The following is a 17,449-nucleotide window of genomic DNA, read 5'->3' as shown; positions in this document are numbered from 1 at the left end:
CTGAGCCTGCGCGTCCGGAGCCTGTGCTCCGCAACGGGAGAGGCCACAACAGTGAGAGGCCCGTCTGCTGCCAAAAAAAAAAAAGAATTACTCTGTGTCCGATGAAAAGATAAGGAAAATGTAGTATATCCACACAATGGAATGTTATTTGGCAGTAAGAAGAATTAAGTACTGGTATGCTAGGACACGGATGAACCTTGAAAACATTATGCTAAGTAAAAGAAGCTAGACACAAAAGGCCACATATTATATGATTCCATTCTATGAAATGTTCAGAAGAGGCAAATCTATAGGGACAGAAAGTGGGTTAATGATTGCCTAGGGCTGGTGGGGGGAGGATGGCATGGGGAGTGACTGCTAATGAGGGGTACTGGGTTTCTTTTCGGGGTGATGAAAATGTTCTAAACTTAGCTTGTGGTAATGGTCGCACAACTCTGTGAATATCTTTAAATCACTGAATTGTGTGCTTTTTAAAAAAATATTTATTTTATTTATTTATTTTTGGCTGTGTTGGGTCTTCATTGCTGCACGCGGGCTTTCTCAAGTTGAGGCGAGCGGGGGCTACTCTTCATTGTGGCGCACGGGCTTCTCACTGCGGTGGCTTCTCTTGTTGCGGAGCACCGGCTCTAGGCACGTGGGCTTTAGTAGTTGTGGCACACGGGCTCAGTAGTTGTGGCTCACCGGCTCTAGAGCGCAGGCTCAGCAGTTGTGGCACACGGGCTTAGCTGCTTCACGGCGTGTGGGATCTTCCTGGACCAGGGCTCGAACCCGTGTCCCCTGCAATGGCAGGCGGATTCTTAACCACTGTGCCACCAGGGAAGCCCAAATTGTGTGCTTTAAATGTGTGAATTTTATGGTATGTGAATTATATCTCAATAAAGATGATTTTTTTAATTGCTCTGGGCACAAGTTCAAACTCTTAGTAGGTAGAATTCTCTATCATCTTTCATCCTGTGTTTAGCAGTGGAAGAAGGGACTGAAGGACAAATGCTAATATTGCTAATGGCAAAATGCTAATATTATATGAGCCTCCACAGAAACTTTTATGTAATACAGGATCACAAATAACTGCAAGATATTAAAGGGCTAATAAAAACAACTTAAAAGTCTTTAATAGTTGGCTGAGTAACAGCTCTGTAACAGTTGTATCTGCATTGATTTAGAAGCTGGTTTTCAACATCATAAATAGATTCACAAAATGTAACTGTCATTGGAAAGGAAATTAGGCTGGATTCAGAAAAGTATTTAAATGACAGTGTAAATTTTCTCACATAAAGATATAGGACAAATATTTTGTCTCTGCTATTCTTATCTGTAAAAACAAAGAAGAAAGAAAAAGGAAGCTTTTTTTCCTTCTGCCCTTTATCCCTCCCTCCCTTCTTTCCTTTCTTTTTCCTTTTCTTTTTTCAATCTTCCTGTTTTTTCCAGGGATCTCTTTTCTTCAAATGAAATCCCATCTGGAACCTAGCGTTTAAAACAATGAAAAGCAGCACTGCGCTAGTTGAAGTGGGCGCAGGGCTCAGCACCCTGCCGTCCTGTGTCCTCCTCAGTCCTTGCAGCAGGAGCGCCCTGGGGCTCCTCGGTAGAACCTCTGGATTTCAGAGAGCACAATTCAGAAATCACTGGTAGTGAGACGCCTTCCAACTCTAAAGTATTTTCAGCAGGACAGGATAGGTTGGGATAGTTGCGAAGTCTATGTTTACAGACTCCAAGTGAGGAAGGAGAATTGGGGTGGTCATGAAAGGCAGTAGAGGATATTGAACTCCAAGCCAGAAACGTTAGTGTTAAGGAGCAGGAGAATTCTAGGCAGAGATTGTAGGGGTGAGGCATACACAAATCATAGATAGAGGATAAATCCAACTAGATCCAAGGGTTCAAGTTGGGGAGGGGTAGAAAATAAATCTTAGAAAGGCTGGCTAGTGCCTTGAATGCTAAAGTAAGCCAGCATTCCCAAACAGGCCTTCAAGGAACCCTAGTCCTGCAGATTGTCCCTGGGGAAGGTGGAGAAGGAAAGGAAGGGTTCATGGGCAATGAAAATCAGAATATACTCTCTCCCCTTTGGAGGGTCACCGTTCACAACAACATATTAAATGCTCTGAGAAGTCCTGCAGAGGAGGCCTGTTTAGTCTTGTTAAACCTTCTTCTCCCTGACCAACAGAACTCATTTTTTCCTCTGTTACATCTGTTAACGTCTCTTAGAATTAGTATTTTATGGAACATACGTTAGGAAGTAATATATAGAACCCAAGGGAACCATTTGTTTAATTCATATTAGTGAATTTTAGACATCTTAACGTTTTCCAATTTATAATTAACAGAGGGCTGGGATTTCTCTTTAGTTCTCTTTTCACAGTTGTAATTTTAAAGTCCAAAAGTGCAAAGAGGGAACAGGACGAGTTGTCATGTGGCGGATGGGAATCCTAAACAGCTATACCATGGAGTCTACCTTTGGTGGGTCCACCCTGGGTAAGCTCTCTTTTGTATATCATAAGCCAGCATGGCAAGGGGACGCCAAGCAAAGCATTGGGGAGATGAAATCTCCTTGAAAGTTGGGGAAATAATTGACCTAGAAGATTGTCTTGTCTGTGCCTTAATGTTAAATTTGAGAACCCAAAATATGAGTGTGAAATGTAATACCTGATGGGGCAGTATAGCATAGTTGTTGCTCAGGCCCTGGAAATCAGGCAGGTCTGGGTTTGAATTTCCATTTACTGGCAATAATAATAGTACCTGCATTACAGGCACTACTTAATGAGGTAGTGCATGTAAAGCACTTGACATGGTGCCCACCACAGAGTAAAGCCTCAGTAACTGTAGCCGTCATGATTGTAAACTTGTTCATTGTCAAAGATTCTCCTGCATCAAACTAAAACTAGAAGGAGAGAGACCCTGTCCAGTAGCGTAATATTCTAGAATCATAGGTGGTGTTTCTAATGAGATATTCATAAATTAGATTTGCATTTGCTCATTAAGATTTAATAAGAAGTGTTATGGATTTTTTCCGCAGGCAATAAGAGAGACACTCACTTTACCCCTGAGGATCTAAAATCCCTGGGTTATCATGTCTGTGACACCCTTCTGGATTTCTGTGATCCTGACAGAAGCAAGGTAAAAATGGGGTTTCAAGAAATATGGTGACGTTACTGTGATCGTTTTCACGTGGGTCCGAAGTCAGCCCAGTGGGATTACAGGCAATCTTTATTTTCCTCTTATTATTTTTCTGAAGTTTTTCTAATCAAAGAAAATAAGAAAGCCCGCAGCCTGCAGTCTCAGCAAACGATAAGACCTCATACTTCCCCAAGAACAGAGGCCATGGTGCCAGCTTCCCTTCAGCACACCTCTCCCTCACTTCTCGGCTTAGCTGTGGCCGCACCAATTCTTACTTCCCTTCCTCCTATTTCAGAAAATCAGGTGTCCTTTCTCTTCTCCAAAACTATCCCCGTCCTTCAAGCACTTGCCAACCTCCCCCGTGGCCTCCCTGAGGTCTTGCCTCAGTTACCTCCTCTCTTTTCTGTGCCCTCAGTTTTTTCCTTTTCTTCTTCCCCTCAACTGCCGATGTTCTCAAGCTGCCCCCATCCTAAATCACAAACAAAGGCTTCCTTTAGCCTTGTTGCTCCAGGAGATTATTTCTATTTCCCATCACCACTCGCCTTCTTAAAAGGGAGCCTGTACTCACGGTCTCTAACTCGTCTCTCATACCCCCTCTGAAATGTCGGCCCTGGGAACACCACTCTGGATGCAACTGTTCAATTAAAAAATACTTAAAAGACACTTTGACCTCAACATAGGGCCTGTTAAATCAGATTTGCCATAGACCAAATTCTGAGCAACCCCATTCTAACTTTCCCTACCTTGCTACTCAAAAAAATAAAATAAATGTGACCTTTGCATCGTTCAAGAAGTTTATTATTGGCTTTAGCCAGGGAAAAGTGACTAAAGCAGTGTTCACTGATATTCTGCCCTAAAAATGCTTCTGTCTGTTCCTACAGCTCATGTAACTTATTGTTAACATGTCCTTAGTAGCAGAGGTTACAGCTTACTCATCTTTATGTCCCCAGCAATAAATAAAGTGCCTTTCAGCATATACTTAGTAAATATCTGATGAATAACTAAATGAATAATCAAAAATAGTTCTTTTTTTCACTTCCATAGTTCATGCAGTGTCTAGCAGAGCTTAAAGAGCTCTTACAACAGGAGATCCATAAGAAATTCAAAGAACTTGGACAAGATATGGATTTAGAAGGAAGCTGGAGTGACATCTCTTTGTCTGACATTGAATCCAGGTAACAAACTTCATTTCAAAGAAAAACCATAGGGGTTCTTTTTTTTTTTTTTTTTTTTTTTTAAATTGTCTTGCCTGCTCTGTTGTTTTCTTGGTTTTGAACCTCAGGTGCAAAATATTGAATAAATCACGGCACACTTGAATGCACTTCATTCCTTCAACAACTATGTATTGAGTGCCTGATCTTTGACAGCCTCTTTTCTAGGCTCTAGAACGGGTTAGAGAGATGGGCAGGCAGTTTGTGTAGGGCTTTGTAGGCAATTGTGAAGCCTTTGTCTTTTACTTCAAGGGAGATGGAAAGCCTTTGGAAGCTTTTAAGTACACAAGTATCGTGACCTGACGTAGGTTTTACTGGGGCTGCTATGTGGAAAAGAGGTTGTAAAGAGGAAAGGTCTAAGCAGGACACTCATTAGGAGGCTCTTGCAATAATACAGAAGAAGGGTGATGGTGCTTAGGGGTGTAGCAGTGTTTGGGGGTGTGGGAATTGGTTGGATTCTAGATATATTTTGAAGTTTCAAACATTAAGATTTGCTGATGGATTGGATATCGGGCATGAGAGAAAGAGAGAATGACTCTATAGTTGGTTGGATGGAGTTGCCTTTAACTGAGCTGGGGAAGATGAAGTGGGTGGAGAAGGTTAGGGGGGTGACGGAGATCAGGAATCTAGTGTGGGGCATGCTCAGTTTGAGATGTCTAGTAGATGTCTAAATGGAGATATTGAATAAGCAGTTGGATATATGAGTCTGGAGTTCAGTGTAGAGAGGTCTGATGGAGAGAGTCATCATGGATAGATGATATTTAAACCTTAAGTGTGGCAAATATCCCAAGGGAGTAAGTGCAGGTAGAGTAGAGAAGAGGGCTGAATCTGAGCTGGGTACCACAGCTATAAGAGGTTAAAGAGACAGTGAAGAGCCAGCGAATAAGACTAGGAAGGGACCAGCACGTCCAAAAGAAAACCAGGAGGGTGATTCTTTTAAAGTAAATCAGATCGTGTCATTCCTCTGTTTAAAACACCTCAGTGGCTCCACCACTTCACTCAGATACAAAGTCAAGGACCCTACAGTGGCCTACAAGGCTATAGGATCTAGCCATCTGCTACCTCTGTGACCTCCACCCTCACCCTCTCACACACATTGCTACAGCTACACTGGCCTCCCCTCTCTACCTCAGGGCCCTTGCACTGGCAGTTCCAACTGCTCTCCCCCAGATATTCACAATGCTAATTCCTTCACCCCCTTCAAGTCTTTGCTTAAACGTCAGCCTTTTTTCAGTGTGGCCTACCCTCGTTACTCTAATATTGCAACTTGCTCCCCTCCCTTCACCCTCCTGCCATTCTTCATCCCCTTTACATGCTCTGCTTTTTTCCACAGCATTTTACCACCTTCTGTATCATTTGTCATTCTATATCACTTATGTCTTTGTTGTGTCTGTTATTTATTGCCTGTCTCCCCCTACTAGGGTGTACATTCCACAAGGTCAGAGATCTTTGTTTTGTTCATCTCTGTATCTCATTTACTTAGAACAGTACCTGGCACGTAGGGAGAGCTCAGTAAATATTTGTTGAATTCATTTAGTATGTAGGATCTCCGGCCCACTCTCCACAGCTATTTTAGGAAGCTCCCAGGTAGGGGGTGGTTACTTCACAGGTGTGCCAGAACACCTTCTACTCGAGCTTACTGCCCCAGCTGTCCCCAGTCAGAAGGTTTCTGGGCAGGGCATGGCGGCCTTCTGCTAGAGACTGCACTGTAGTCTGTGGTAGAAAGTGGGAAGGGGATGGCTCGCCCACCCACTCTATGTAGCACATTGATTCTGGGTCCTAAAGTAGTTCTGCTGGCTGAGTCTCCCAAATGTCTCTTTAGGAACCTTAAACCAGACCATCAGCCCAGGAAGGGCGTCCCATTCACCACGTCGCCTCTTCCACTCTCCCAGAATCCTTTGCCTAACTCTCCAGGACCACTGCATCAAACCCTCTTCACTTTCAGCCTCAAAACCAAAATGCCTCCTGCATATCAAGTCATACATATAGGGCCCAGGGGGACCAACTCAGAAGCATCCTGACTGCACTCTGACAGGCTCAGCAGGGATACTCTGAGGCATTTAGTTAAGAATTATTGAGGGCTTCCCTGGTGGCGCAGTGGTTGAGAGCCCGCCTGCCGATGCAGGGGACACGGGTTCGCGCCCCGGTCCGGGAAGATCCCACGTGCCGCGGAGCGGCTGGGCCCGTGAGCCATGGCCGCTGGGCCTGCGCATCCGGAGCCTGTGCTCCGCAACGGGAGAGGCCACGACAGTGAGAGGCCCGCGTACCGCAAAAAAAAAAAAAAAAAAAAAGTATTTAAGAATTATTGAAACCAATCTGCCAACCTCTGCACCCGCCTCCATGGGGCTCCTCCTATCCATTCACACGATTAGCAGATTCACACAGAAAAGCAGATTGTGTGTGCAAGCCCAGTTTGAGTTTGCTCTGTCTGTGTGCACATACATGATTTTCGACATCTTCTGGGGCATACTGCATCTAATGCTTTTTATCCCATTTGTTAAAGTTTTCTGTTACCGCCGAAAGGGACTTCAGAGGCTATTATCTAGCGGCCTCAAAGGCTACTCCTCAGACTGGAAAAGCCTTTTGAGAACAGGGAGCTGGGAATTAGATGAGAGAAGAGAGGGCTTTCTTCCGCTGCCTTGCTGTGGGGCTCCTCGTTGTGCACTGATGGGAGGGAGGGGAGCGCGAAGACAATGAAAGTGCTGAGCAAGAGAATGGTATGAAATGCTGTCGTCCCAGGAGGTTTGAGTTTTGTGCCTAAGACATTTTTTTATATATGGAGGACGTGTCATAGAGCGCAGCTTTCAGTTCTAGCCACCACACCCCAGGAAAGGGGAAAATATAATGTGACACAGAAGCAAAGGACATGATGAAGGAAGAAAGGATGGATTATCTGTGTCTTCATTCCTCCTAGCCTTTGAAGAAAAGGGGAGGGGACAGTTTGTGGGGAGGACTTTAGATCAATCTAGATGTGCATCCGAAACTTTTGAAGGGGGAATTGGGGTGATAAAAGTAATACTCCTAATCTCTGACCTACAGATTCTTTGTTATTAAATAGATCTATTTGCATATTCAACACATTTTTGAAGAGTACCTAGTCAGATCCCTGCTCTCTGAACTGGCAGTGCCTAGACATGTATGAACGAGACAAAGCCCCTGCTTTCAAACAAATCCCAGTCCCCTGCTGTTCTCCAGGGCTGCTCATTAAGAATCGTACAGTCTCTCACAATCACTGCCAAGGGCAGCTTTGCCCATCCGGCCAGTGTTTATTTTGCCACATGGTTCATCTCTGTTTCCTGGGCACTGCCTGGCATGCAGTAGATGTTCAGAATGAATGAATGGATATGCTTATCAAGAGTTCTTAGTAATTGAAACACAGACAGTGCGGGCAAATAGCAGACTAGGTGTCCTAATCCCATGCTGCTGGTCTGCTAAGCGTTTTACATCCTAGACATTAATAACAGGTATTTCCCTTTTTCCTTTCCTTTTGGAAACAGCACCAGTGGTTCTGACAGCTCCCTCTCAGATGGTCTCCCTCGTCACCTACTGAACACAGCACATGAGGTAAGATTACAGAGACTCTTGCACCCAGAAAGTAGCAGCCTAAAAAAAACATGACACTACTGGATAATTTGGAAGAATTTTCAACTATCCCAAGATCTGCAGAAAATACAGCAGTAGCATCCTAACTGATTACCCTGCCCTGGAGTCTTTCATTTTGTCCTTTATAACTTTCTTTTTTAAATCTAGGGGGGAAACATGCGAAAACTCCATATTTATTCCAAAATTAATTAAAAGTGGGGAAAAAAAGTTTAACTAAAAGTGAAACCCACATTAAGAGATAGAGGTTGTTAAAAATGATCCAGAATTTCCCTGATGGTGCCGTGGTTAACAATCTGCCTGCCAACGCAGGGGACACGGGTTCGATCCCTGGTCCGGGAAGATCCCATATGCTGGGGAGCAGCTAAGCCCCTGCGCCACAGCTACTGAGCCCGCGTGCCACAACTACTGAAGCCCACTGCCTAGAGCCCGTGCTGCACAACAAGAAAAGCCACCATAATGAGAAGCCCGCGCACCGCAGCAAGGAGTAGTCCCCACTTGCCGCAACTAGAGAAAGCCTGCGCACACGCAGCAACAAAGACCCAACACAACCAAAAATAAATAAATATAAATAAAAATTTTTTTAAATGACCCATACTTTTTTTAAAAAATAAATTTATCTATTTATTTATTTTTGGCTGCGTTGGGTCTTCATTGCTGTGCGGGGGCTTTTCTCTAGTTGCGGCGAGCGGGGGCTCCTCTTCGTTGCGGTGCGTGGGCTTCTCATTACGGTGGCTTCTCTTGTACAGCACGGGCTCTAGGCACGCGGGCTTCAGTAGTTGTGGCACGTGGGCTTCAGTAGTTGTGGCACATGGGCTCAGTAGTTGTGGCTCACGGGCTCTAGAGCACAGTAGTCGTGGCACATGGGCTTAGTTGCTCCACGGCACGTAGGATCTTCCCAGACCAGGGCTCAAAGCTGTATCCTCTGCACAGGGAGGCAAATTGTTAACCACTGCGCCAACAGGGGAGTCCCACAAATGACCCATACTTTTTAAAAAGTGTTTCTTTGTTTACACGGTCTTAGGTAGTTTTTTTATATTTCCATATAGTAAGTAATTTTTCTTCTGCCCCGTCTATTAACAGACTTGTTTTTTTACATAGATGGTATAAGAGCTTTAGAAACAGCAAAATGTTTGTTGTGGTTCACTATGCACCTGATTTCCTAGTTGCATTAAAAAGTCTTCATCATAGGGTGAGTTTAAGGCTGTGTCAGAAGGAACCAGCCATATCAGACTGGACCCTACAGTTTCTTCAGCTGGATTTATAGCAGCATCAGTATAAGCCTCACCACACCATAGGTACCTGGAAAATTAGTCCTGAGCTTCATTTGCTTAATTATTAAAGCCACCCTATGGTAACAACCAAACTGTATCTATTAAGCACACATCTAATAATCAGTATTATCTGTACCTGCCAATATTGCCGTAAGTAATGTGCTTTCACATTTTATATCACAGATATTTGGTTATTGGTATAGGTACCCCTTTGGTAGTATATCTATAACAGGGGGATTTGGGCGGTGTTAAGTGGGGAGGGGTCTCTGGTAATGAGGTAACTGAACTGTTTTTTGATTCTCCAAACCAACAACAGTTCAACACTGTGAGGGCACACATACTGGGTTAGCCACTGTGTCTTGAGTGTTGTGTGAAAAGAGTGCTACATGTGGGTGGGCGTACCTCTGGAATCCTCAATGGCTAATTTCTCTCTACTTTCTGGAATAGTTGAATCAGAAGAAGAAGATGTATAAGAAGAAAAAAAGGAAGCCACTTCAGTCTAGGAAACAGCGAAATAAACAGTATCAAAAAAGTAATTTGATGCAGGAGTCAAAGTTAACAGAAGATGCCCCAGTAAGAAAGCTCTGCTGCCTACTTCTGCTGTCCAGTTAGAGTTTTCTACAGAGGGAGAAGGACAAAGAGTTAAGGTTTACTCTAAACCAGAGAGGGAATGGGAAATGGGGCAGGGGGCAGTTTTCTATTTGGATTTCAGAACTCTTCCATGGGTCCTCTGGATATCCCTAAGCAGATTTCAGCTTAGCCCACTAATCCTCCTCTACACTCTAGTACAGCAAGTCTGGGTTTCCACCAAGTCTGGATTTCCAGAGGAAGGAGGTGGTAATGGAAAAGTGGTGGCTAGAACTAGACCAGAGTTGCCAGGTGGCTGAGAATTCAGGCCTGGTCCAGGCTAAGGACACTTGGATACCTCCTTCCTACCTGCCACACCCACACCATACCCCCTGCTTTCTAAAGATGAAAATGCTTTCAGAGATGGGAGTTTTACTCTTGGGTGAATTGGGTCAGTTATGAGTAGATTAATTGTAATAGAACAACTGAAAAATATTCTCTTTGCAATCCTTCTAGGAAGGGGCAGGGTTTGCTTCTACTCTGCAAAAGCAGCCTGCTTTTTTCAAAAATTCAGAGAATACCAGTTCTTCAATGATGAAAAATGAAAAACCAAGGTTGAATGAGGTAGTATTTTTGCTTGACTTTTTTATTTTTACTCACTCATGGAAAATTTATTAAAACCTTTTTTTTGGTAATATGTTTAAAGTGTACAACATGATGATTTGATATATATATATATATATATATATATATATATATATATATATATATATATATACATTGTGAAAGGATTGTCACTGTTTAGGTAATTAACACATCCTTCACCTCAAATAAATATTCACTTTTTTTTTTTTTTTTTTTTGGCTGAGAACTCTTAAGTCCTACTCTGTTAGCAAATTTAAATTATACAACACAGTACTATCAGCTATAGGCACCATGCTATACATGGTAATCTTCACACCTCATTCATTTTATAACTGAAAGTTTGTATCCTTTTACCACCCTCTCCCTATTTTCCCCAATCCCAAGCACCTGGCAACCACCATTCTACTCTCTGTTTCTATGAGTTTGAGGTTTTTTTTAGATTCCACATATAAGTGATACCATGTAGCATTTGTCTTTGTCTGGCTCCTTTCACTTAGCATAATGCCCTCCACCCATGTGCATATATTTTGTTGCAAATGGCAGGATTTCCTTCCTTTTTAAGGCTGAATTATATGTTTGCAAGTATTTTCTCCCATTCGATAGGTTATCTTTTCATTTCATTGATTGTTTCCTTTGTTGTGCAGAAGCTTTTCAGTTTTAATCTCGCTTGTTTATTTTTGCTTTTATTGTCTTTGCTTTTGATGTCAAATCCAAAAAATCATTGCCAATGTCAAGGACTTTACCCCCTATGTTTTCTTCTAAAAGTTTTACAGTTTGGGTTCTTGAATTTAAATTTTTAATCCATTTTGGGTTGACTTTTGTGTATGGTATAAGATGGGGTACAGTTGAATTCTTTTGCATGTGGATATCTAGTTTTCCTAGCACCATTTATTAAGGATACAATCTTTTCCCCACTGGTTATTTTTGGCTCCTGTGTTGAAAATTAATTGACTATATATGCATGAGTTTATTCCTGGGCTCTCTATTCTGTTCCATTCTTGACTTTTTGTCACACAGATTCTCTGATTTTTCCAATTAGTACGTCTCTCTCAGAGGATGAAGAGTGCAATAGCCCTCTGTCACTCTTACTGTCCATGCCACTGGGAGCAGGGGAACATTAAAATTGGTGGGGACACTGACACTGCTTTGGATCAGACACCACTGAAGTCTGATATCACATATTGGTGAATTGTGATTTTATACCCAAAACATAAGAGCGGGCTGCTTTACCATCCATCCATCCATTCAGCAAATTGTATTGTGTAACTACTACATGCCAGGCCGTCTACTGGGTGCTGGGAGTGCAACATTGAACAAAACACTACCCCTGCTTCAGGGACCTTAGGATCTGCTGGGTATTTTAACAAGTAAGCAGGAAGTTACATACAGAGTAGGATGTAGTAGGAAACAGAGGAGACAAATTCACCCAACTTCTAGTACTTTGGAGTGTGGCTATAAAATCCTTGATTCTTTTATGTATAACAGTAGGTTTGGGTACAATAGTAGCCAAATAGGGTGCATGAAGCCTTCCTCGTGTGGAATGCTGCCCGGTGGTTAGGAATGATAGAATAAGGTCCCACAGCATTACACGGAGGAGCCCGCACAAAGCACAGCCATCTCTGTTCAGTATTGTGGGCCATTCGGTGTCTAGTGTAATAATGGCAAAAGCACAAGCTATGGGGTCTGTCTTGAGTTCAAATTCCATCCCCACTATGTAGTTTTCCGTGAGTTACTTAACCACCCAGGGGCTCAGTTGCTGCATCTAAAATGTTGGGGTAATAATACCTACACATAAGGTTGTTGAGAATATTCGATGTGAAACCGTGTGTGAAGTGCCTGGCATATGGTAGGCATTCAATAAGTATTAGTTTCCTTCTTTTCTTCAAATTACTGTTTGTTTGTGTTCTGCCTCTCTTTTCATGTTAGAGTATCATAATGGATCAACATGCATGAATAAAAAATACTCTGTGTGTTTTATATGATCACACTTGTCCAAGTGGAAAATTTAGTGAGAATGTGTTCATTTATTTTAGTTAAATGGAAGAGACAACGGCACCTCCCTGGGCCCATCAAAAATGACCACCTTGATTTTGACTAAGAATAAAGAGAGAATGCAGGTATTTCACCTAATATATGTATATATATATGCCAGCAATTAATTTATTTTTCAGATGTATTATGTGATTTGGAGGGGTGGGGATCTGCAGTCCACACAGTATCACCTCCTTGGATTTGTTCTGCGGAGGTGAACATCTAACGTAGTTTGCACTCTCAGGCTACGAAACACCCGACCAGCCAGGGGCATAGCCCACAAAGTACTGCAGGATGGAGGAAGCCCACCCAGGGCTGAAAGCTTGCCATGGAGAATTTAGTTTCATTTCAATGAACATTTGTTAGGCAGCTATTATTTTGTAAATCCATGGCAACATTTCAGGTAAAAAGCGATGGTGAACGCAGTGGTTCTCAACCCTGGGAGGTGTTAACAAACCGGGGTGCCACCATCAGTTGTGAGGGGTGTTTCACATCCACTGTTACGGTGATCGTTCGGTACCGAGGTTTGTGAACGATTTGCCTTTTTAAAATAATAAGTTAGAATGAATTCATATTTATCCCTATAATAACATCTCTCTTGCTCATTTGCACTTGCATATTCTTTCCTGAGAGGGAGGAGAAAGAAGTAAAGAAACAGCTGGTGAGCTGTGGTTTCAAATAGCCCTGATTTTGTCTGTGGGAAAGTGCTGTGCACATGTATCCGAGTGGAGCAAAGATTGAGGACCACTGGCTTACTGTAGGTGCACTGGATATAGAATGGATGATTCTCTCAAGGTGAAGTCCCTGCCGTCTTCCCAAGTCTGCTGCTTGGGAATTCTCAGGATGATGCTCTCATTTACCCGTCAGTATCTTATGGAGGATCTACTATGTGTGGGGCCCTTTGAAGACTGTATGACATGAGCCCTCCCTTAAGGCCGTGATCCTCTAGGAGGGGTAACAAGGTAGATAGTCCAACCACCATGATATAACAGAAACGGAGCAGTGAAAAGAGAGATGTAGATAGAGTCAAATTAAAGAGGATTCTGTCCTGACACACTGATAAGTGATGACTGTCCTCTTTCCTCATACAGCATCCACTGCAAGATGTCTGTGGGTGGCTAAAACCATATCCTACCACCGAAACATGCAAGTTAGGCTGTAACATGTAACTAAGGATTCAGTTAAACACAATGTAGTAGACGAATGCCATCCAAACCTTTACTTTTACTTCATTTTCTTTAAATTTCTAATTTTATGTTTCTGTAACAGAGATGTAGGCATTTAACTTCCGTGGCAGGTCAGATAAGCAGAGTTTTAAAAAGGGGACAGTCTCCCAGCCTGTAAATTAAGCTCTTCTCTTCCTTTGCGTAATGTTTCTAGACAGCTTATTAAATGCAGTCCCTAAACTTCTCAGGGCAATTAAAATATTGCCCGTGGACCTTTCTTTGGCTGTCAGAGGGACTAGGGCGAATGCTTGATTGACCCCTGCCATGTAACAACGTCAGCTACTTTGGTATTTGAGGGGAAATGCAGGTACTTGTGACTCCTGCGAAAGCAGCACCAACCCTAGCTATAACTTCAGGAATTGCAGCATCCAGTGGTTCACCCTTTATGTCTTGTTTGCACAGAGAGAGAAGCCAGGATTTACAGTATCATGCTCTCCAAAGAGAAACACAAACCCCAGCCAAGAGCCAGCTCCAGATACGAAGCCAAACTGGCCCAGGAACAGATATCCTGCCACAAAGGGAGGCCGTACGACTGCGGTGGTATACCCATCCTTGCACATATACACCTACCCATAGGGTGGCTGGGCCATGCCACACAGGCATTTCCTTGCTGTGTTTTGGGTTAGACACATTTTGTAACGAAGGGATTTGTATGCTAGGGAATTACGTTCATTTGTGGGATTCTGTGTTGTGTGTTCATCATGCACTGTCCTCACCCCAGGTGCTTACGCTGTGATCATGCTCTCAAGATGCATACCTCACGAACTAAATTATTTTTTCATAAAATGAAATTTTATTGTGATGTATCCAAAAGCTTCCCTTATCAGAAATTGAAGTGTGTGCTCGTGAAAGTACAACACAGATATACCTCAGTTTAACCAGTAGATATTCTCTCTAAAATTATGTGCAAATCAATTTTAAAAGTGCAAACTCTGTTTTAAACGTACTCTGGGAGTTTACTATGTTAAAAGTCTTGTGTCAGAGCTTTCTAGTGTTGAATGATCAGTCTGACTGGGGTATATCAGGTTTGCTCAGGGTGAGGTGTTCCCACGTAGAGAAGACAACTCATGTATTACCTGGAAGTCAGTGTTGCATATATTATGTTCAGCATGGTTATGTAAGTTTTTTAACCCATTGATTAATTCTTTCTCGCCCACAGATTGTTCCCTTTGATTGGTTAACTGCATAATCTTGTGTGAATAGATATTTTAGATTTTCTATCCCTCGCAAGCACCAAGCACCATCTGCCGGCTACAGCCTGCATGTCAACCTGCTGGAGTCATGTTAAACGAGGGTCACTCCAGTTCATGCCAGGCCTCCTATTTTGACTTTACCTGCATGCATCCTTTCACATTAGATTGAAAGTTTCCCAGTACGTTTTTTGTCATCACTTTTAAACTCTTTCAGCCACCACCAGTACCTAGATGACTAGAAATTAGAACCAAATGGCAAGACATTTTATTATAATCCCAGCGTCTGTGTCTTTTTTTTTAATTAATAGACTTTATTTTGAGAACAGTTCTAGATTTACAAAGAAATTGAGGAAATAGTACAGAGAGTTCCCATGTACTGCCCACCTCTCCCCACACACACTGTGTGCGTGGTTTTTTTGGGGGGTTTTTTTGGTTTTGGTTTTGGTTTTAATTAATTAATTTATTTATTTTTGGCTGCGTTGGGCCTTCGTTGCTGTGCGCGGGCTTTCTTTAGTTGCGGCGAGCAGGGGCTCCTCTTCGTTGCGGTGAGCGGGCTTCTCACTGCGGTGGCTTCTCTTGTTGCGGAGCACGGGCTCTAGGTGCGCAGGCTTCAGTAGTTGTGGCACGCGGGTTTAGTAGTTGTGGCTCACGGGCTCTAGAGCGCAGGCTCAGCAGTTGTGGCGCACGGGCTTAGTTGCTCCGTGGCATGTGGGACCCTCCCAGACCAGGGCTTGAACCCGTGTCCCCTGCATTGGCAGGCAGATTCTTAACCACTGCGCAACCAGGGAAGCTCTGTGTGTGTGTTTTTAAAGGGAATATCTGCCCATGCTCTTTACATAGGAGTTTGCAAATGGCCTTCTTCTGTTCCACATCTTACACCCTAAAACTATTAGTCAACATTTTAAGTATCTAGAAATCACCCAGCCAAAACCCCACTTTTTGTTCCTAAAAGGATATCTTTAAAGGACAAGTCCCAAAACAAACCACTGAGAGCAAGCCTTGTTTGAAAGTTGTTCAGAAATACTTGGTTTTTGCTCCAAATAATTTTGGAAGAAGTTTATTAAAAGCACCCCAATATGATATTTTTGGAATAAAAAACTAGAATACATGATCAGATTTTTTTAAGTGCTTTTTGAGAGTGAAAAGCTTCCTGAGAGCTGTGGTTTGGCTGCTAAGATATCAAAGGGGCAAAAAAGAGAGAATCCTATGCAATCCAGGCACAGCCTCCACATCCAATAATTGCCAAAAGGCCATGGCAGTTCAGTGTTGGGCCCTGCCCAGCTCACAGTCAGTCCTGTAAAGTAGTAGCTATTTGTTTTCTTTAGAAAAGGGGCAAGTTTGCCTGCTTAGATTAAGAGAAAGTGCTACAGCATCTAAGCCAATATGCCTATCATTTCTCATTGTGCTTTTTTTTAAAAACATATCTTTTTAAAATAAATTCATTTACTTATTTATTTATTTTTGGCTGCGCTGGGTCTTCGCTGCTGTGCGCCAGCTTTCTCTAGTTGCGGCAAGTGGAGGCTACTCTTAGTTGCGGTGCGCGGGCTTCTCATTGCGGTGGCTTCTCTTGTTGCGGAGCACGGGCTCTAGGCGCACGGGCTTCAGTAGTTGTGGCACATGGGCTCAGTAGTTGTGGCTCACAGGCTCTAGAGCACAGGCTCAGTAGTTGTGGTGCACAACTCTAGAGAGAAATAATGCTATGTGAAAATTCCAACTTCCTGCTGGCACTCCTACCCTAAGACATGGGCTCTTCCCCCAAATTCGTCAGTCAGAAAGAGTGCACTCAGCAGTGACTTAGGAACTAAGGAGAATGCAGTGATGTGTCAGACTCCATTCCTGTGCTTAAAGCCCAGGTGGGAACAGACTAGTGAACCAAAGCAAGCCTGTCAGTAAGACAGTCTGCTATAGCTTTAGAACGTTGTCGTGGGTTAAAGAGAGCCACCAACTGAAATGTGAAATACCTGGGTTTGAATCCCACCCAGGCCCGGGGGTGGTGGGTGCAGTTGCTTAACAGCTCTGGACCTTCGTTCTCTGACCTGAAAAGTGAAGTGACTGTCCAGGTGAAGTGATCTCTAAGGCCCCTTCATTTTTACAAAATCACGTTGGTTTGAATACTTCCCCCAGCTGTTGATCATGGATTGCAGTAAGGTGCCTAGAACAGCTTCCCTCTTGGGCCTGAACCATCTAGGTCCTGTCTCACACAGCCTCTGGTCCTCGGGGAAACAAAGCCACTTTGGTGGCTCTAAGTACAGCCCCCTCCCCTCTCGCCCCCCCCCACAGCTCACAGTCAGTCCTGTAAAGTAGTAGCTATTTGTTTTCTTTAGAAAAAAGGGGCAAGTTTGCCTGCTTAGATTAAGAGAAAGTGCTACAGCATCTAAGCCAATATGCCTATCATTTCTCATTGTGCTTTTTTTTAAAAACATATCTTTTTAAAATAAATTCATTTACTTATTTATTTATTTTTGGCTGCGCTGGGTCTTCGCTGCTGTGCGCCAGCTTTCTCTAGTTGCGGCAAGTGGAGGCTACTCTTAGTTGCGGTGCGCGGGCTTCTCATTGCGGTGGCTTCTCTTGTTGCGGAGCACGGGCTCTAGGCG

At 43.2% G+C, this 17,449-nt stretch overlaps 1 protein-coding gene across 9 annotated transcripts in view; it reads left to right on the top strand.

Annotated features, from left to right (window-relative positions):
- AGBL2 (AGBL carboxypeptidase 2) overlaps positions 1-17,449 on the top strand; it is a 52,897-nt gene that overhangs the window by 28,443 nt on the left and 7,005 nt on the right. For 8 of the 9 annotated variants that reach the window (XM_055091510.1, XM_055091509.1, XM_055091511.1 and 5 more), the window contains 8 exons: positions 2,340-2,466; positions 3,008-3,108; positions 4,153-4,283; positions 7,817-7,883; positions 9,641-9,766; positions 10,277-10,384; positions 12,439-12,522; positions 14,065-14,202. In XM_055091510.1, coding sequence (XP_054947485.1) covers positions 2,340-2,466; positions 3,008-3,108; positions 4,153-4,283; positions 7,817-7,883; positions 9,641-9,766; positions 10,277-10,384; positions 12,439-12,522; positions 14,065-14,202 — 882 coding nt within the window. Of the gene's footprint in view, positions 1-2,339; positions 2,467-3,007; positions 3,109-4,152; positions 4,284-7,816; positions 7,884-9,640; positions 9,767-10,276; positions 10,385-12,438; positions 12,523-14,064; positions 17,133-17,449 lie in introns of those variants that run through there. The other variant, XM_024133353.3, reaches the window with a different exon arrangement.

The sequence above is a fragment of the Physeter macrocephalus genome, chromosome 16, assembly GCF_002837175.3.
Source record: "Physeter macrocephalus isolate SW-GA chromosome 16, ASM283717v5, whole genome shotgun sequence".
Classification (NCBI taxonomy): domain Eukaryota; kingdom Metazoa; phylum Chordata; class Mammalia; order Artiodactyla; family Physeteridae; genus Physeter; species Physeter macrocephalus.
The sequence above is the reverse complement of the archived record's forward strand: the minus strand, read 5'-3'. Positions and strand labels throughout refer to the sequence as shown.